General features: G+C 44.8%; 1 protein-coding gene across 1 annotated transcript in view; it reads left to right on the forward strand.

Moving 5' to 3' along the window:
* The first annotated feature begins 10,519 nt into the window (after nucleotides 1-10,519).
* SCPEP1 (serine carboxypeptidase 1) overlaps nucleotides 10,520-21,383 on the forward strand; it is a 31,394-nt gene continuing 20,530 nt past the window's right edge. Inside the window, exons 1-2 of the mRNA XM_047757439.1 lie at nucleotides 10,520-10,650; nucleotides 14,952-15,100. Coding sequence (XP_047613395.1) covers nucleotides 10,587-10,650; nucleotides 14,952-15,100 — 213 coding nt within the window. The 5' untranslated portion in view covers nucleotides 10,520-10,586. The remainder of the gene's footprint in view (nucleotides 10,651-14,951; nucleotides 15,101-21,383) is intronic.

Here is a 21,383-nt window from a genome sequence, read left to right on the forward strand (position 1 = left end):
ATTGCTAACTGAAACAGGGCTTTCCATCATTTCTGGACCTATTTTGTTTGTTTGTTTTCAGTTGATGTTAAGTCCTGAGAAAGTTTGTTCATTTATATAAGTAGATGAAAATGGAAAGATGTGTCATTGGCAGTGTCAGTCAATTCCTTAAACTCTTTCCAAGTTATATGCTAAAATCGCCTAGAGATTGTTCTTTAAAAATTATTTTCGGGGGGATCCCTTGTGGTCCAGGGGTTTGGACTGTGGTCCAGAGGTTTGGTCCAATGTGGTCCCTGGTCTGTGAACTGAGATTCCAAGCCATGCCTCCTCATGCCCAGTACTCCATCAGCCAAAAACTCAGTTAGGTTCAAATTATTATTATTGTTAAAAACAAGGAACCAGGGTAGTTCCCTGGTGGCCTAGCAGTTGTCAACTTTAAAAAAAAAAAAAATACACAACCTGAAAGTTGAGAGTTAAGTTTTATTTGGGGGAAAATTAGGGCTTAAGCCCAGAAGACGGCATCCCAGGTAGCTCTGAGAAGCCGCTCAGAGAAGGCGAGGAGGGAGCTAGGATACACTGGAATTTTCCAAACAAAGGGCTGGTAGCAGAAAGCAAAGTGGTCTAGGCTCACTAAAATCTTTCCTTTGATATGCACCTCAGCTATCGGGGGTGGGGGGGTATCCTGAGTTTTCCCAGCCCTCACTGGCTCACCCTTGCAGGTGGCTGCATTTGCAAATGACTGTGAAATACTGCTCCAAAGAGGCAAGGAAAAATAACATCAGCGTATATGGTAAAGGTGAAGGAGAGATCAATGCAGCTGTGCACACATCTTACAAGAGTTTGTAGCTGGTCTTGTGACTACTAGTTACTACTAGTCATAGAAACAGACATTGCCTGAAGGATTTTGGTGTTTTTCTAAATACATGGAGATGCAAGAATTGGGCACACAAAATCTTCTTCTAAAAAGATCTATCTGAAGACCTGTTTTGGAGTTCCTGTCATAGCACAACAGAAACAAATCCGACTAGGAACCTTGAGGTTGCGGGTCGATCCCTGGCCTTGCTCAGTGGGTGAAGGATCTGGCATTGCCATGAGCTGTGGTGTAGGTCACAGATGAGGCTTGGATCCTGCGTAGGCCAGCAGCTACAGCTCCGATTAGACCCCTAGCCTGGGAACCTCCATATGCCTCGGGTGCAGCCCTGAAAATCCAAAAAAAAAAAAAACGAAAAAACCCAAAATCCTGTTCTTCCAGTTTTCTCAGAGCACAGGGTGCTTCACTCCTATTTCCACCCTGAACTCCACTGGGGGGCGCTGTGGGTCGGCAGCTGCCACGGCTCCTGATTTAATCCATGTAGAGGCGGATGGGAAGGGGCAGCAAGTGCCAAACTCCAGTTCACGCAGTTAAGGATCAACGTTATCACTGCTGTGGCTCAGGTCAGAACTCCTACGGGCCATGGGCAGGATCCAGAAAAAGAATTATTTGCCTTTCAAAGGAAATGTTTATCCAGCCATTAGAGTTCACGTTCTCAATATCTGGGAAACCTCAGAAGACATAAGTGATTCTTATCTCTGACACTTGGAGATGCCTATCTATGCAGCTAAAATTAGATGAAAGTGGAGTAACTATGACCATTCCGTAAAAATACCAATTGTGTAAAAATGAGGATTGTGATCAAAGACTTAGGGCAGAGAGACGGATGTTTATAAGCTATTATGTATAGGTTTCTTAGCAATTTAATCTGAGAGTTGAAGTCAATTGTGTGTACAAATTAGCATTCGATAGAATTGGAAGAGCATATCAACATCTAAGAAGGAAGAGTTAATCCCAGTACAATGAAGCTGGTTTCTCAAATTCAGGACATTGCCACAGTTTATGTATCAGTGATTGCTCTCAGGAACGTGATTTAGAGCAGAATCCAGTACACGTTTCCCCAAAGTTAACCTAAATTTAGTAACAGCTGGTGGAAACAAATAAATATAGTAGGTGTCATAAGGCCATGGAGATGGGATCAGAAGGGAGAAAGATATTTCTCTCTGGGGAGAAGAGAAGCAGTGCACAGGCAGAGTCTCAGGCAATCAGATCTAGGAAGGAGGTGGAGTGAAAGAGATGAGGAACTGGATTCTCTCCTTTTTTTTTTTTTTTTTCAATTTTAATTTTTTGCTTTTTACAGCAGAACCAGAGGCATGTGGAAGTTCCCAGGCTAGGGATCAAATTGGAGCTGCAACTGCCAGCCTATGCCACAGGCACAGCAACGTGGGATGCAAGCCGAGTCTGTGACCTACCCCACAACTCATGGCAACACCAGATCCTTAACCCAACGAGCAAGGCCAGGGATTGAACCTGCATCCTCATGGTTCCCAGTCGGTTTCATTTCCACTGAGCCACAACGGGAACTCCAGGAACTGGATTCTCACAAAACCACATATGCTGTCTTGCCTTAGAGACTGGTGAGCAATTTTCAGCACACATTTTACCCCCCAAGTCTGAAGACTGTTACTCCAAAACATGGAAAATTACCTAAATACTGTTTACCTGGCTTTTTTTTTTTTTGTCTTTTTGTCTTTTCTAGGGCCACTCCCATGGCATATGGAGGTTCTCAGGCTAGGGGTCTAATCGGAGCTGTAGCCGCCAGCCTATGCCAGAGCCACAGCAACATGGGATCTGAGCCGCATCTGCAACCCATACCACAGCTCACGGCAACGCCGGATCCTTAACCCACACTGATCGAGGCCAGGGATCGAACCCACAACCTCATGGTTCCTAGTCAGATTCGTTAACCACTGAGCCATGACAGGAACTCCTTTTTTTTTTTTTTAGGCTGTGCCCTTGGTATGCAAACTCATGCCACAGCAGTGACAATCCTGGGTCCTTTACTAGTTAGGCCACCAGGGAACTCCTACCTGGCTATTCTTGTTTCCTTCCTGGAGACAAGCAAAACACCACCATTCCCCCTGGTATGGGAACCTTGAGCATGTCCTCTGTGGTTTCTGGTGAAAATTCTGATCTTTGGAATTTTTTCTACCTCATAGATAAGGGGTCATTTTTTCTCTGCTTTCAAGATGTTTTGTCTTTGGTTTTCAAAATTTAATTATGATATGTCCCAGTATGGAATTCTTTAGGTTTATCCTATTGGAAATCACTCAGCTTCTGGAATCTGTAAGTTTATGCTTCTTGTCAGATTTGGGGCATTTTCAGCCATTATTTCTTTGGGTACTATTTCAGCCTCTCTTTCTAAGATTCCAGTGGCTATAAATGTTAGACAGATCCTCGAAGCTCTTTTTTTTTCCTTTCAAGCTTCATTTTCTCTCAGTTGTTCAGGCTAGGTATGTTCTACTGTTTGGTTTTTCATATCTTATTTTTATTTCCTTTTTACAGCCGCACCTGTGCCAGCCTATACCACAGCCACGGCAACACTGGATCCAAACCACATCTTTGACTTATGCTTACCGCAGTGCTGGATCCTTAATCCACTGAGCCAGGCCAGGATCAAACCCACATCCTCACATTGGGTCCTTAACCCTCTGAGCTAAAATGGGAACTCCCTATTGTTTGGTGTTTTATTATTATTTTTATTTATTTTGTCTTTTTGTCTTTTCTAGGGCTGCACCTGTGGCACACGGAGGTTCCCAGGCCAGGGGTCCAATTGGTGCTGTAGCTTCCAGCCTACGCCATAGCCACAGCAATGTGGGATCCAAGCTGCGTCTGCAACCCACAGCAGGGCTCACAGGAACACTGGATCCTTAACCCACTGAGCAAGGCCAGGAATCAAACCCGCAACCTCATGGTTCCTAGTCGGTTTTGTTAACCACTGCGCCAGGACGGGAACTCATGTTTGGTCTTTCAGATCACTGATTATTTCCTCTGTCCCCTCCCCTCTTATTTTGGTAATTATATTTCTCAGTTCTAGAATTTCCTTTGGTTCTTCTTGGTATCTTCTATTCCTTTGTCAAGACTTTTTATTCTTTCATTCATTTCAAATATGTTTATGCTCAAAAAAAAAAAAAAAGGGGGGGTGGGAGAGTTCCTGTCGTGGCTCAGCAGTCAGGACCTGACTAGTATCCATGAGGATGGGGGTTCAGTCCCTGGCCTCGCTCAGTCGGTTAAGGATCCAGTGTTGCTGTGAGCTGTGGTATAGGTCTCAGACATGGCTCTGAGGATCTGGCATTGCTGTGCCTGTGGCGTAGGCCAGCACCTGTAGCTCCAATTCCATCCCTGACCTGGGAACTTCCTTTCTTCTCAGGTATCTTCCTTCCTTCACTCTGCTTTGTGGAGCACATTTATGTCTTGCCTCCTCCTTGGCTTGGAGGCTTTGTTATGAATCCCTGACAGCAAGCATCCCAGGGGTTTTGGCAATTACTCACTGTGGCAATTAGCTCTGTTCCTTCAAGAAACTAGCCCTAAAGAAGAGAAAAGACACTTCTGTTGCTCCAAAGTGTAACAAAATTGCCTGAGCCACAGATTGGTCATGTGACTGCAGGCCCAAACCTCTTCCCTGGATTCAGCCACAGCAACGTGGGATCCGAGCCGCATCTGCAACCTACACCACAGCTCACGGCAACAGCGGATCCTTATCCCACTGAGCGAGGCCAGGGATCGAACCTGCATCCTCATGGCTCCTCGTCGGTTTAGGTAACCACTGAGCCATGAAGGGAACTCCAGGACCCTGTGTTCTCATACATTTCTACCCAAGTGCCCTCATAGTTTATCCTCCACCAACTCCCCTGTTACTTGTAGCTTCCTAAATATGCTGAGGCCTCTGGGACTCTGCACACAATGAAAGAATAATTTATCCCAAACTTGCAAAAAAGGCAAAATGCTGACTATTTGGCTCTCTGAGATCATGGTAGAGTGGTTTCCACAAAGCCACATGGCTCATCTGATACTCTCAAATACTGCTCTGTGGTCAGGGTCTGTTTAGTCAACTACCCAGGACGGCCTTGATCCTCAACCAGTGGAGTTCACAGTTAGGCGAGGAAAATAAAATTAAAATAAATAACCACACACGGTTATTTAAAAACAGTTATGGGAGTTCCCATCGTGGCTCAGTGGAAACGAATTCAACTAGGAACCATGAAGTTGTGAGTTCGATCCCTGGCCTCATTCAGTGCGTGAAGGATCCAGCGATGCAATGAGATCCCCGTGTTGCTGTGGCATAGGCCTGTGGCTACAGCTCTGATTCGACCCCTAGCCTGGGAACCTCCATATGCCGTGGGTGCGGCTCTAGAAAGGGCAAAAGGACAAAATAAATAAATAAATAAAAATAAAAATAAAAACAATTATGGGAGTTCCTGTCGTGGCGCAGTGGAAGCAAATCCGACTAGGAATCATGGGGTTGTGAGTTCGATCCCTGGCCTCGATCAGTGGGTTAAGGATCCGACATTGCTGTGAGCTGTGGTGTAGGTTGCAGATGCGGCTCAGATCTGGCATTGCTGTGGCTGTGGCATAGGCCGGCAGCTGTGACTCTGATTAGACCCCTAGCCTGGGAACCTCCATATGCCATGGGTGCAGCCCTAAAAAAAAGACAAAGCAAAACAAAACAAAACCCAAAAACAGGAGTTCCCGTCGTGGCGCAGTGGTTAACGAATCCTACTAGGAACCATGAGGTTGCGGGTTCGGTCCCTGCCCTTGCTTAGTGGGTTAACGATCTGGTGTTGCCGTGAGCTGTGGTGTAGGTTGCAGACGCGGCTCGGATCCCGCGTTGCTGTGGCTCTGGCGTAGGCTGGTGGCTACAGCTCCGATTGGACCCCTAGCCTGGGAACCTCCATATGCCGTGGGAGCGGCCCGAAGAAATAGCAAAAAGACCAAAAAAAAAAAAAAACCCAAAAACAATTATGATGAGCATAGGCCAGGGATCGAACCTGTATCCTCATGGATACTATTCAGATTTGTTTCCACTGAGCCATGACGGGAATTCCTGGTTTTTTTCCTTTTCAAGCAAAATTTGCCTATTATGAAATGTACAAATCTTAAGTGTACATACACTGAGTTTTGACATATGTATACATCTGTGTAATCCAAACTCCTAATAAAAACAAGACACCAGGCCCCAAATGGAGTCACTCATGCTAAGCCCCACATCACTAAACTGAGACAATTACAATTTTGGCTCTCCCAGAAATGGAATTTTAAGTCATTCAGGAATTGCCTAACCAGCACTAGTTAATTAATTTGCCTGATAGATCCTTGTCATCCCCCAAAGACAAGTAACCTGGCAGTAACCACCCTATGTTTTTGCATAGTAGAACTTCCTCATTCTGCTCGCTTCTACCCGTAAGAGTCTTTCACTTTGTGCAGCTCCTTGAAGCTCCTTTCTATCTGCTATCTTGGATGATGCCTGATTCATGAAACATTGAATAAAGCCAGTAAGGAGTTCTGGTCATGGCTCAGTGGTCAACGAATCCGACTAGGAAGCATGAGGTTGAGGGTTCGATCCCTGGCCTCTCTCAGTGGGTTAAGGATCCGGTGTTGCCGTGAGCTGTAGTGTAGGTTGCAGATTTGACTCGGATCCCCCATTGCTGTGGCTCTGGCGTAGGCCAGAGGCTACGGCTCCGATTAGACCCCTAGCCTGGGAACCTCCATATGCCATGGGAGCAGCCCTAGAAAAGGCAAAAAGAGAAAAAAAAATTAAAAAAAAATAAAGCCAATAAGATCTTAAAAATTTACCCAGTTGAATTTTGTTTATTAACACACCTATCAAAATACACATTACCACTACTTCACCAACTTTTCTCCCCTTTTATCTCCACCTTTTATCAACTATATTTTCTAGTTATTGTCATTTTTGTTTTTGTTTTTAATTTTTGGCCAAGACCCTGGCATGTAGATGTTCCCAGGTCAGGGATCGAACCCTCACCACAGCAGTGACCCAAGCCACTGCAGTGACAAGGCCAAATCCTTAACATCTAGGCTCCCAGCGAATTCCTCTAGTTGATTCTCACTCCTGTGTTTTATTAGACAATTTCCTCCCCTCCATCCTTTCTACTGAATAAGCCCATCCCATGACTTTATTTATTTTTTATTTTTATTTTTTTCTTCTTAAGGCTGTACCCATGACATATGGAAATTCCCAGGCTAGGGGTCGAATTGGAGCTGCAGCCAACAGCCTACACCACAGCCACAGCAACGCAGGATCTGAGCTGCATCTTCAGTCTAAGCCACAACTTGCAGCAATGCTGGATCCGTTAACCCCCTGAGAGAGGCCAAGGATCAACTCCACATCCTCATGGATACTAGTCAGATTCTTAACCTGCTGAGCCACAATGGGAACTCCCCACCCCAAGATTTTAAAATAATAATACTTATCATGTTGTAACCAGTCATCCCTTGGTGTCTGTGGGGGATTGGTTCCAGAATGCCCCCCCCATACCAAAATCCCAGGGATGATCAATTCTCTCACATAAAATTGTGTAATGGCTCAGTGAAAACGAATCTGACAGTAAATAGTAAATAGTTGTAAATCCAGATATGCTTCAACTTATTGCGCTTTGCAGGTATTGCCTCTCGCAAATTGAAGGTTTGTGGCAACCCTGTTTCAAGCAAGTCTATTGGTACCATTTTTCCGAAAGCATTTTCTCACTTTGTATCTCTGCGTCCCATTTTGGTAATTCTTCACCATTTGGCAATTGTTCAAACTTTTCCATTATTATTTTATTTGCTATGGTGATCAGTGATCTTTGACATTACAGTTGCAAAAAGATTATGACTCGCTGGAGGCTCAGATCATAGTTAGCATTTTTTTTTTTTTTTTTTTGGCAGTGGGTACAGCGTGTGAAAGTTTCCCAGCTAGGGATCAAACCTGTGCCACAGCAGTGACAACTCCAGGTCCTTAATCCACTGAGCCATGAGGGAACTCCAGTGATTAGCATTATTTTAAGCAATAAAGTTTTTTGGTTTGGGTTTGGGTTTGGGCCACGCCCACAGCATGTGCAAGTTCCCAGGCCAGGATCAAACCCACACCACATCTGCAACCTGAGCTGCTGCAGTGACAATGGCAGATCCCTAGCCCACTGTGCCACAAGAGAATTCCAAGGACTTTTTTTTTTTTTGTCTTTTTAGGGCCGTACCCATGGCATATGGAAGTTCCTAGGCTAGGGGTCGAATCAGAGTTGCAACTGCCGGCCTACGCCACAGCCGCAGGAACTCAGGATCCGAGCCATATCTGCAATCTATACCACAGTTCACAGCTCCTCCCAGCCCCCCCAGTTAACCCAATGAGCAAGGCCAGGGATTGAACCCACATCCTCATTGATACTAGTCAGATACTAACCCACTAAGCCACCGTGGAAACACCCCCAAATTTTTTTTAGTTAAGGTTGGTGCTTTTTTTTTTTTCCTGTTTTTGACCATAACTGCAGCATGTGAAAGTTCCCAGGCTGGGGATGGAATCGGAGCCACATCTGCAACCTACGCCACAGCTGTAGCAATGCCAGATCCTTAACCCACTATTCCAAGCCAGCGATCAAAGCAGCAATGCCTTAGAGACAAGCCAGATCATTAACCCACTGCACCACAGCAGGAACTCAAAGGCATGTACTTTTTTTTTTTTGTCTTTTTGCCATTTTGGGGCCACTCCCGTGGCATATGGAGGTTCCCAGGCTAGGGGTTGAACCAGAGCTGTAGCCACCAGCCTACGCCAGAGCCACAGCAATGTGGGATCCGAGCCGCATCTGAAACCTACACTATAGCTCATGGCCAACGCCAGATCCTTAACCCACTGAGCAAGGCCAGGGATCCAACCCTCAACCTCCTGGTTCCTAGTCGGATTCACTAACCGCTGAGCCACAATGGGAACTCCAAGGCATATGCCTTTTTTAGACATAATGCTATTGCACACTTAATAGACTATAATATAGTGTAGACATAACTTTTATTGCACTGGGAAACCCCAACACCTGGGTGGCTCTCTTTATTGTGATATTCCCTTTATTGTGGTGGTCTGGAACCGAACCACATCTCCGAGGTATGTCTATGCAACGTAAATGCTATGTACATAGCTGCCTGAATGCAGCAAATTCAAGTTCTGCTTTTAGTAACTTTCTAGAATTTTTTTCCAAATATTTTTGATCTACTGTTGGTTGAATTCACAGATGTGCAAACCACAGATGTAGAATAGTGAGCAAGGGCAGACTGTAATAACCTTGGCAGCTTTTAATGTAATAGTATCACTCCTGTTAATGTAATAGTATCACTTCTATTTTACCTTAGAGAAATAATTCCAATATGAAAAATACCATCTGAAAAAATATAGGTATTATAGTGTTATTTTGCTGTGAAAAAGTGAAGCTCTAGAAGTCTAACTACAGACTAGTTATGTGTATGTGAGACCCTGGCAACGCAAGACTTTGAATCTTTAGATACCAAAAGTGTAGGTTAATGTTTGTTATGAAGTTACTTCTGTTTGCCTAAGGGTGTACCTTTTACATACAGTGTATCTCTCAAATGTTTTTTCCAGAGGCTATCACCAATACCAGCATTATAGGATTGTAAGCATTCCAGGAGCACCCCACATTAAAGCTTAAGAGAACCTGGTTGCATATTTCTTTTTTCTGGCCCAAATCTCAGCACCGTCCCCCTTCATTCCCAGGGCTCTGTCATTTCACAAGGCTGCAGCTAAAAACCTCTGTTTTTGATGGCAGGGGCAGAGGGCTAGGGAGGGGGATGGGAAAGGCAGAGATGTCACCTGTCCTTTGTTTTTCTGTCCTGTGCACTTTTGAAACAGAGTATTTAGAAGTAATATGTCCCTCATACAGCCCTGCTTGCTTCCTAGCTGAGGTTAAGTTACTCAGGACACCCTAAGATAAAAATGACCTTTAGACACACATACACACACACACACACATGAAAATATCTCTTCCATCCTTTCCCTCCCTTCTCCTTCCCAAACCTGTAATTCCCACTTTTAAATGACGGCTGTGAAGGTAATGTTAACAACACAGAATTAGGCCAATAACAATTTATCGAGAAAAAAAAACAAAATAAAACATTTTATTATTGTATTTCAAATGATGTTGTAAAACATTAGAGACAAAAAATAATCCCAAATGCCGACAATGGTTATGTAGGATCTAAAATTTTCCCAATTTTCCAAAATGACCGTAATATATGTAATGTTATAAGAAAAACAATTTAAAAAATAAATCTGGGAAAATGGAATCCCCCAGTTACCAATGACCAGTTGATCAGGCTTAACTTGATTTGGGGCAGATGCAGCAGTTTGAAATGCCAGGTCTTTTGTTGAGGAGGGAAGAGATGGGCGGGGCAGGAAGGACGGTCCTCCTGATAATTTCTCTGTAGCGTCTCACTCCTGTTACACAACCCAGGTCAAATCAATGCATTAAACGCCTCTTCTTTTCTGCTTGTCCTCAAAACGGCAAAGAAAGACGGGGTAAGGTAAAAAGAACATCTAGGCGGCGCCGTTGCAGGGAACCCCGTGGGCCCGCTTGGCAGAGGGCACGTGGGACTCTCCTGGCTCAAGTCACCGTCCTAGCCCCGCCCCTAGATCAGACCCCGCCCCTGCCCACCCGCCCAGCCTTGTCCCGCCCTCCACGATCACGTGGTGGGGCGCAGGGTCCAGCCGTGTAGTTGATGCAGACGCCTGGTATTCGCCATGGAGCTGGCGCAGCGGAGCTGTCCCGTGCCGTTGCTACTGCTGCTTCTGGGCCTGAGCACCGGTAGGTTCGGACAAAAGGCCCATCAGCGGCTGGTGCCTCCTCTATCCAGGGATGAGAATCTTTTAGTGGATTTGTGCTTTTTAAAGCATATTCCTTTCCCCTTGTTTCTGCTTTGCATAATTATTTTGCTCTTGAATCTCACTCTCTTTTTTTTCATTCAAAGTTCTTTTTCTACTTTATTTTCTGGCCCTAGGTGGTCTGTGCTTCCTTTTTTCCCCCGCACCTATGTAGAAGCAGTTTCTCAAAGATTAGGAGAAGCTGCTGATCAATGTGATTTCCCTGCTCTTACGGCCATCTCCCTTTTCCTGTCGTGATTGACTGATAAATGAGGTTATATAAGGTCTTTTTACTTTGAACTGAACTGAAACACATGGTCCAAACGGCCCTGAAAAGTCCTACCACGAGTGGGGCATTTCACTGAGATTAAACTTTCTTCCTCTGTTTGATCAGAACAGACAGGATAATAGCTCCCCTCACCGCAGTTCTTTCTGGCAAAAACAAATTTGTGTTAAATAGGATGACTTGCACATTGATTTTCAGTCTTTTTTGCAAGCAAAATGACTCCTGGCCTGAATCAAGAACTGAGAATTCCTTCCGGCCATAAACTTGCCTTGTGCTCTTAGGCAAGTTGCTTAACTTGCTTTCCCTTCTGTAAAACGGGGATCTCGTGACCCTTCAGCTTGCATCAGGGAAATGGCAAATAGGTCGCCCCCCATATTTTAGCAGTGATCACTGGCAGGAAAGGGAGAAGTGCTCGGGGTTAGGTCAAAAGGGACCAAGCCTTATTTGTCATTATCGAGGGAACTGTAATCTTGTGTTACTTGTTGTATGTAGCACCTTATAGCCACATCTGTAATAAATATTCTAACTATTCTGTTTTGTTCATCCAACCACTTTCTGGTTGTCCATCCTTATCAAGTTACAAAATAGTATTGTCTCCTCATCTACTCCCTTCTCTCCTTTTTGGGACCAGTTTTTGTCCTTTTGCTTGCCACGGGAACATGAAATTCAAAAAAGGAGGAAGTAGAGACAGAAAAAACTCCGGTCCCCAAGGGTTCCTCTCTCATCACGTTTTGACATCAGCCTTTTTTACCCACAGAGTAGTCTTTGAGAAAAAAAGATACTTGGAAGTTGTTACATCAGCAGAAGTGACATAGAAAAATGTGTTTAACAGCTCTCTTGTGGAGCAGTGAGTTAAGGGTCTGGCGTTGTCACTGCAGTAGCTCAGGTCTCTGCTATGGCTTGGGTTTGATCCTTGGCCCTGGAACTTCCATATGTTGCAGGTGTGGCCAAAAAGAAAAAGAAAAAGAAAAATGTGTCCCACCTACTCTTTTTTTGTTGTTTGTTTTTTGTCTTTTGTCCTTTTTTTTTTTAGGGCCACACCTGCAACATTTGGAGGTTCCCAGGCTAGGGGTCCAATCGGAGCTATTGCTGCAGGCCTACACCACAGCCACAGCAATGCCAGATCCAAGCTGTGTTGTGACCTACACCACAGTTTACAGCAACGCTGGATCCTTAACCCACTGATCGAGGCCAGGGATCCAACCTGCAACCTCATGGTTCCTAGTTGGATTCATTTCTGCTGCGCCACGACGGGAACTCCCACCTACTCTTTTCTGATATGTGTTTTACAGGTGCTAGAAAAGTTAGCTAAGGAAAATTGGAGTTGTGGGATGAAATAATCTAGATATGGCTTTTGATAAATTTTCTGCCAAATTGCCTTCCCAGGAAATTATGCCGACAGTGCTGAGGGCTCGTCTCCTGTCTCCTTGTGGACACGGAACCCCTGCATTGTCAAATAAGCAAAGATTTTTTTAGTGATCTCATTATTGTTTTAATTTTAATTTCTGTGTTTATTAGTGATGTTAAACATTCTTTCACATATTTATCAGGCATTCGTATTTCCTTTTTCTTTTTTTTTGAAGTGTATTTTCTTTTCTTTTTTTTATTTCCCCAATATATTATTTTTTTTCTACTGTACAGCATGCTGACCCAGTTTTATATATATATATATATATATATATATATATATTCTTTTTTGTATTCGTATTTCCTTTTTCTTTTTTTTTGAAGTGTATTTTCTTTTCTTTTTTTTATTTCCCCAATATATTATTTTTTTTCTACTGTACAGCATCCTGACCCAGTTTTATATATATATATACATATATATATATATTCTTTTTTGTCACATTTTTCTCCATGCTCCATCATAAGTGACTAGATATAGTTCCCAGTGCTACACAGCAGGATCTCATTGCTAATCCATTCCAAAGGCAATAGTCTGCATGTATTTACTTTTTCATAAATTACTTTCTCACAGCAATTATCCATTTCATTATTAAGAGCTTGATTTTTTTTTTCTTTCTTTTTCTTTTTTGGCCTCCCTGCAGCATATGGAGTTCCAGAGCCAGGGATCAGGTCTGAGCCTCAGTCACAAAGCCACAGCTGCAGCAACATTGGTTCCTTAACCCACTGTGCAGGACTGGGAATTGAACCTGTGTCCCGTCGATCCCAAGATGCTGCTGATTCATTGCGCCAGAGTGGGAACTCCAAGATCTTACATTTCTTTTTTTATTTTATTTTATTTTATTTTATTTTATTTTTGTCTTTTTGTTGTTGTTGTTGTTGTTGCTATTTCTTGGGCCGCACCCGCGGCATATGGAGGTTCCCAGGTCAGGGGTCGAATCGGAGCTGTAGCCACCAGCCTACGCCAGAGCCACAGCAACACGTGATCCGAGCCACGTCTGCAACCTACACCACAGCTCACGGCAACGCCGGATCGTTAACCCACTGAGCAAGGGCAGGGACCGAACCCGCAACCTCATGGTTCCTAGTCGGATTCGTTAACCACTGCGCCACGACGGGAACTCCTATTTATTTTATTTTATTTTATTTTATTTTATTTTATTTTATTTTATTTTATTTTTGTCTTTTTGTTGTTGTTGTTGTTGTTGTTGCTATTTCTTGGGCCAAGATCTTACATTTCTAATTGATTTAATGATTAAGGAGCTACCCTTTTTCATATTTGTTGCCGATCTTTGCTCTTTTGGCTTTTTTGTTGCTCAGAAATGTAACAAGTTTCTGTTCTGAACTCTTGATGTTTTACTTTCTAATCTCTGGGGTGTGCTTAAATCATTTCCCCATGCAGAGGTCAGAAAAACATTCAACTGTATTTTCGTATTATTTTTCACATCAGAATTTTGAAATTAAAATACTCGATCCACTTGGAATTTATTTTGGTTTATAGTGTTAAGAGTAAACCAACATTTCTTTTTTCTTTTTTTTTTCCTTCTTTTTTTTTTTTTGGCTTTTCAGGGCTGCACCTGTGGCATTTGGAAGTTCCTGGGCTATAGGTCAAATCGGAGTTGCAGCTGCCAGCCTACACCACAGCCACGGTAATGCTGGATCTGAGCCGCATCTGCAACCTACATCATAGCTCACTGCAATGCCGAATCCTTAACCCACTGAGCGATGCCAGGGGTGAAACCCATGTCCTCAAGGATCCTAATCGGATTCATTACCCCTAGGCCATGACAGGAACTCCTACAATTCTTTTTTTTTTTCCGTTCAAAAAAGCTAACAGTTACCCCAGCATAACATACCGAATAGTCTTGGCCCAACTAATTTGTGCTTCCTCTTTAATCCTATATTAAATAGAAACAAAAATCAGCTTGCTGCATTTTGAGATTTTTTTTTTACTCCTCCCCCCCCCCACCCCCGCAAAATGTAAGTCTCTCTCTTTTTAAAAACAGGGAGTTCCTGTTGTGGCGCAGCGGAACTGGGAATCATGAGGTTGCAGGTTTGACCCCTGGCCTCACTTAGTGGGTTAAGGATCCAACGTTGCCGTGAGCTGTGGTGTAGGTTGCAGACTTGGCCCGGATCCCGCATTGCTGTGGCTTTGGCGTAGGCCGGCAGCAACAGCTCCAATTGGACCCCTAGCCTGGGAACCTCCATATGCCGCAGGTGTGGTCCTAAAAAGACAAATAAAACAGTATTATAAACATATTTCATGCTCACTATTAAGAATCCAAATGTTACATGGAAGTTCCCTAATGGTCTAGTGGTTAGGACTCACTGCTGCAGCCCAGGTTCCATCCCGGGATCTCAGGATCCTACATCAGAATCCAAACCCCCTGTGCCACTACCCTGGGTTTGGTTTGTTTTTTCACTGCTGAGGTTTGTATTGAAAACAAGTAAATTGCCTGAAATATAAACCAGATCATCTCTAGACTAGGAATGGGCTTGGAATTTACCTGATCATAGACATTCTTCAGGAAAATCAAATTGTTCTTCTGTTTCAGGAGCAGTCCTCAACTGGTCCACAGGGGAAGACAAGGAAGCATGGGATTATGTGACTGTCCGGAAAGATGCCCACATGTTCTGGTGGCTCTATTATGCCACCAACCCCTGCAAGAACTTCACAGAACTGCCCCTGGTCATGTGGCTTCAGGTAAAAGAGGTTTCACTGCCTGGCCTGAGGCTGAGGCCAGGTTTCCACAGCTTTGCTTGCTCTTAAAGGCTCACAGCTAAGCAGTAAAGAACTGATCTGGGAGTTCCCATCATGGCGCAGTGGAAATGAATCCGACTTGGAACCATGAGGTTGCAGGTTCGAGCCCTGGTCTCACTCAGTGGGTTAAGGATCCAGCGTTGCCGTGAGCTGTGGTGTAAGTCACAGACGCGGCTCGGATCTGGCGTGGCTGTGGCTGGCAGCTGTAGCTCCGATTGGACCCCTAGCTGGGGAACCTCCATATGTCTGCAGGTGCAGCCCTAAAAAGGACAAAAGACAAAAAAAAAAAAAAGAACTGATCTGGTGCAGCCAGCTAGGAATCTCCTAGGCTTGGGGATTTGGCATCCTTCTGAGGCAGGCAAAGGCCAAGGAAGCCAAATCAGAGAGTGGGAAGTTCTAGCCTTTTGCAGGGGTATTTTTCTACTGAACCCAGGCCAGGCAGTGGCAGGAACCTTAACTGGAAGCTCCTGAAGACACATTTAACTATAGACTGATAGAAAGTTTATGAAGGAGGAGTTCCCGTTGTGGTACAGTGGTTAACGAATCCGACTAGGAACCATGAGGTTGCAGGTTCAATCTCTGCCCTTGCTTAGTGGGTTAAGGATCCGGCGTTGCCGTGGGCTGTGGTGTAGGTCGCATATATGGCTTGGATCCCGTGTTGCTGTGGCTCTGGCGTAGGCCGGTGGCTACAGCTCTGATTCGACCCCTAGCCTGGGAACCTCCGTATGCTGCAGGTGTGGCTCTAGAAAAAGGCAAAAAGACCAAAAAAAAAAAAAAGTTTATGAAGGAGTTCCCGTCGTGGCTCAGTGGAAACAAATCTGACTAGCATCCATGAGGACGTAGGTTCAATCGCTGGCCTTGCTCAGTGGGTTAAGGATCCGGTGTTGCCGTGAGCTGTGATGTAGATCACAAATGTGGCTTGGATCCTGAGTGGCTGTGGTGTAGGCTGGTGGCTATAGCTCCAAATGGACCCCTAGCCTGGGAACCTCTATGTGCTGCACGTAACAGCCCTAAAAAGACAAAAAAATAAAATAAAATAGAAAGTTTATGGACTCTTCGAAAGAAAGACTGAAATACCGAACTCCTTGCCCCCAGAAAACCTGATCTTTTGAAAGGACTCAGATTTTTTGTATCTGCATTAAGTGTTGGGCCCTATGCTTCTCCCTAAAGTGTGTTTGCAATTTAACCTTGAATTCTGGTGGCGGAATGGAAGACAGGAAAACTGGTTGAACAGCATGTGGGGGCAGGCAGAAGAGCCTTCCTTGCATTCCTAAAATATCTGTCCCCAGGTGGCCCACACCCTCCTGGAAGACCAAGGTCTAGGGAGGGGTTGAGGAAGGAGGTCTTGCTTCACCTTCTGGAAACTCTATGCATGGCCCGGCTGGGGTTCCAGGTTGTTCACCTCCTAAATAGGGCACCCTGGTACTCACCTGCATGAGGTGTAAATGTCACTTCCTCCAAAAATGTCATTATTGGGAGTTCCCATTGTGGCGCAGTGGAAACAAATCTGACTAGTATCCATGAGGATGTGGGTTCGATCCCTGGCCTCGTTCACGGGGTTAAGGCTCTGGCATTGCCCTGAGCTGTGGTGTAGGTCGCAGACACAGCTTGGATCTGGTGTTGCTGTGGCTCTGGTGTAGGCCAGCAGCTGTAGCTCTGATGGGACCCCTAGCCCGGGAACTTCCATGTGCCGTGGGTGGGGCTCTTAAAAAAAAAAAAAGGCATTGTTGTCGCCCCCAGTTTTGCCTCCTGGGCCAGTGGATGCAGACTTTCTGGCGAGATAGAGTGAGAGGAGCAGTTTGCAGGGAGGGGCCTTTATCTTTTAGGATTATCGCAAGTATTTCCTTCAAGGCTGGGGAGAGGCTCAGCCTGAGGGTGCAGATAAGGCTCAGATGAAGGTCCCCGAGGGAACTTCTGTCCCTCCTCAGTGGCTGGAGATGAAGATGTGGACGGGTTACCAGGAAGAGCTGGGTCCTTGGTGCCTTCCTGCCACTTACAGCCGTGACAAGACACTTCTCTTCTCTGGGCTTTCTAACATGGGGGATTTCGGTGGTTTTCAAACTTTTTATTAATTAGCAGAACTTTTTCCACCCCCAAGTGAAAGCTTACAGACCAGCCAAAGCAGAAGAAGGAAGTGCCCTGGGGCTGGGGTGGGGGCAGGGTGCCAAGTCTCACCCGTTCAGCCTCCCCTTTTGTCGTATGCTGTTCCCTGGGCAGGTTCTGAGCTTCCAGGAACACAGCTTGAAAACCACTGAATTTCAGAAGTTGCAAACCTTCCTTGCGGAGCAGCGTGGTTGTTTTATTTGAATGAGTTGCCAGTACTTTACAATCAAAACATTTCCTTCCTTTTTTCAAAAAATCAGGAGATGTAACATCTTGGGGCCTGAACCTGCGATCCCAGAGCTGAGTGGCGGGGGAGGGTCCCTTGCACAGGCGGGAGCTCCTGGAGGAGGGGACCCTCTGCACAAACCGCTTGTGGCCCCTGGAGGCCATTCAGTTTGTGACCTTTGGTTACTCTGAGATGCTATTTGATGGTTATCAACCGCTATTGATCTCCCCAGAGGCCCAAGGGAGGAGGAAAAGGGTATAATTAAAGATGGAATCATTCATTCAGATTAAAAGGGGATCTATGGTAGCAGCCTGCTGAGAACACGAGCATTGACTTCTCAGGGCAGGTCTTTGAGAACCGAGGTCACGCCATCTGCGTGGAATAGCTCTGAGTGATGTCGCATGCTGCTGTAGGTATGCCTTCAAGTCATTTAAGTGTTTCACTTGGTCCTCTGACACCTTTGCCATATTTCAGAGTCATTGGATAGCCCCAGGCCATGACAGAAGCCCATCCAAAAGTTCTAGACAAAAGAAGAATAGAATGTTCTCAAATAGAAGAGGAAAATGGGATTTCTCCCTAGACCACGCTCCTAGGATTCCAGCTTCCCTCCTATCTCAGCCCATTTAGTCCACCAGAAAAAGGGGGCCTAGCTTTTACTTGAGAACATTGCTCTTTTCTTTCCTTTTTTCTTTCTTTTTTTTTTTTTTTTTTTTAGGGCTGCACCCTCGGCGTATGGAAGTTCCCAGGCTAGGGGTCAAATCAGAGCTGTAGCTGCCGGCCCACGTCACAGCATTGCCAGATCTGAGCTGTGTCTGTGACCTACGTCACAGCTCACGGCAATGCTGGATCCTTAGCCCACTGAGCGAGGCCAGGGATCAAACTTGCATCCCCATGGATACTAGTCAGATTCATTTCTGCTGAGCCATGATGGGAACCCCCTACTCTTTTTAAATTGAAGTATAGTTGATGTGCAGTATTATATAGGTTACAAAAACAAAAGTATGGAGTTCCCGTTGTAGCGCAGTGGTTAACGAATCCGACTAGGAACCATGAGGTTGCGGGTTTGATCCCTGCCCTTGCTCAGTGGGTCAAGGTTCCGGCGTTGCGTGAGCTGTGGTGTAGGTCGCAGATGCAGCCTGGATCCTGCCTTGCTGTGGCTCTGGCGTAGGCTGGCAGCTACAGCTCCGATTCGACCCTTAGCCCGGGAACCTCCATATGCTGCAGGGGCGGCCCAAGAAGTGGCAAAAAGCCAAAAAAATAAAAAAACCCAAAAGTATAATACAGTGATTGATTCACAATTTTAAGGGTTATACTCCATTTATAGTTCTATAAAACATTGGCTATATTCCCTGTATTGTACAATATAGTCTTGTAGCTTATTTTATATATAGTAGTTTGTGCTTCTTAATCCCCTCCCCTATTTTGCCCCTCTCCACTCTCTTCTCCCCACTGGTAACCACTAGTTCTCTATGTCTATGTATCTGTTTCTTTTTTGTTTTGTTTACTAGTTCGTTTTATTTTTTTAGATTCCACATGCAAGTAACATCATAGTGTATGTGTCTTTCTCTGTCTGACTTATTTCACTTTAGCATAATATTCTCCAAGTCCATCCATGGTGCTGCAAGTGGCAAAATTTCTTTTTTATGACTGAGTAGTATTCCACTGTGTGTATGTGTATTACTACGTCTTCTTCATCCATTCATCTGTCCATGGACACTTAGGTTGCTTCCATATCTTGGTGATTGTAAACGATACTGCTCCAAACTTTGGGGTGCTTGTGTCTTTTCAAAATTAGTGTCTTTATAGATACTCAGGACTGGTATTGCTGGGCCATATGGTAGTTCTATTTTTAGTTTTCTGAGGAACCTCCATACTGTTTTCCATAGTGGCTGCACCAATTTACATTCCCACCAACAGTGTAGGGGGATTCCCTTTTCTCTACATCCTCTCCAACATTTGTCATTTGTGTTCCTTTTGATGATAGTCATTCTGACAGATGTGAGGTGATACTTCATTGTAGTTTTGATTTGTTTCCCTGTTGATTAGCAGTGTTGAGCATCTTTCTATGTGCCTGCTGGCCATCTGCATTTTCTCTTTGGAAAAATATCCGTTGAGTTCTACTGCCCATTTTTGGATCTTGTTTTTTTGGGGGACGGGGGGCTGGCTGTATGCTCAAGGCATGTGGAAGTTTCCAGGCCAGGGATTGATCCCACGCAACAGCAGTGACCCGAGCCACTGCAGTGACAACACTGGATCCTTAACCAAAAGGGAAATCCTGTTTTTTTGATGTTGAGTTGCATAAGTTGTTTATACATGTTGGATATTAATCCTTTATCGGTCATATAAATTGCAAATATTTTCTCCCATTCAGTAGCTCGTCTTTTCATTTTGTCAATGGCGGTGACACCTGCTCCTAATTTATTGTCTGTTACATGATAAGCATTTTTCACTGTTGCCTCATAGATTCTCATAGTTTGTGACTCCAAATGTCAGTGTCACATTCCATCCTGTAGACATGTCCTGATTTACTAGTTCATTCCCCTAATGGGAGACACTTGAATTGCATCCTTTTGCTATAATTAATACACTGCAATGAACAGCTCTCTCTGGTTTGTGACTCTTTACTACTGTGTTAGGAAATCATAAGATACAGAGTACATGTAATTAGAGGGATTTATAGCCTCCCAGTTTTATAATAGTCAGCTTAGTGTAGATGCAAAATATTAAATAGTTTCATAGTCTTTCCTTGTTTAGGTCCTCTAGCTACCCCTGAGCCCTGACTCTATGTTGTCTTTTTTTTTTCCTTTTTTTTTTTTTTTGATTGCACCCACGGCATGTGGAAGTTCCAGGGCAGGGATCCAACCTATGCCTCAGAAGCAACCCGAGCCACTGCAGTGACAATGCCAGATCCTTAGCCATTAGGCCACCAGGGAACTCCAAACTTAACCTTTCTTTTTGCTTTTTTCTTTCCTTTTTAGGGCCTGTGGCATACGGAAGTTCCCAGGCTAGAGGTCAAATCAGAGCTGCAGCTGCCGGCTTACGCCACAGCCACAACAACGCCAGATCCAAGCCATGTCTGCAACCTATACCATAGTTGATGGTTAATCCTTTAACCCACTCAGGGATTGAACCTACAACCTCACAGATACCAGTCAGGTTCTTAACCTGCCGCTTTACAGTGGGAACTCGCAAATTTACCTTTCTAAAAAAATTTTTTTTTAATTTAAAAAATTTTTTTCTGAGTTCTATTTTGCCTGAGCCATTCCCTTCCGTCTTTGTGTATGTCCCTTTCCTGCCCATCTAGCAGAGGGAGGCAGTATCCTGGCTCAACTGGTTCCCGAGACTTTTGTCCAGAAAAGCCTCACCATCCTTTCCCCTGACCATTTTCTGAAAGGCCCCCTCCCCTCTCTTAGCCCTTAGAATCTGCAGAATCTCTGCCTTTCACTACCCAGGCCCCTAGCACCGAGCTTACATTCAGAATCCTGCCTCGCCCCTGGTCCTGGACACCCAAAATATTGAAGTGCTTCGTGCCCTGGGATTTGTTCATTATCACTGGGGGACCAGCTTGCTCCAACTGCCCCTCAGTCAGGGTCCTTAGATATCCTCAGAGACACTGAGGAGAGGGTAGCTGAGAGTTACAAGGCCCTGGGTCCAGTCCTGGCACAGCCCCTAATTGCCCTGTCCACTCCAGCGCCTTACTTCTCATCTCTGAAATGAGAGGCGTTGGAAGCCAGTGAGCCCTGTATTAGGCCAAGGCTCAAGCTCAGAGAATAGAGTTAGGATAGTTCCCTCTGGGGACTCTCAGCCCAGGTTGGTTTCTTTTCTCAGAAAGACTTGCGAGTCCCTGGGAGGGGGGCTTAGTTAGTACAGATGGACCTGGTTCACTGGATCAATTGT

This window comes from Phacochoerus africanus, chromosome 14 (assembly GCF_016906955.1).
Source record: "Phacochoerus africanus isolate WHEZ1 chromosome 14, ROS_Pafr_v1, whole genome shotgun sequence".
NCBI lineage: Eukaryota > Metazoa > Chordata > Mammalia > Artiodactyla > Suidae > Phacochoerus > Phacochoerus africanus.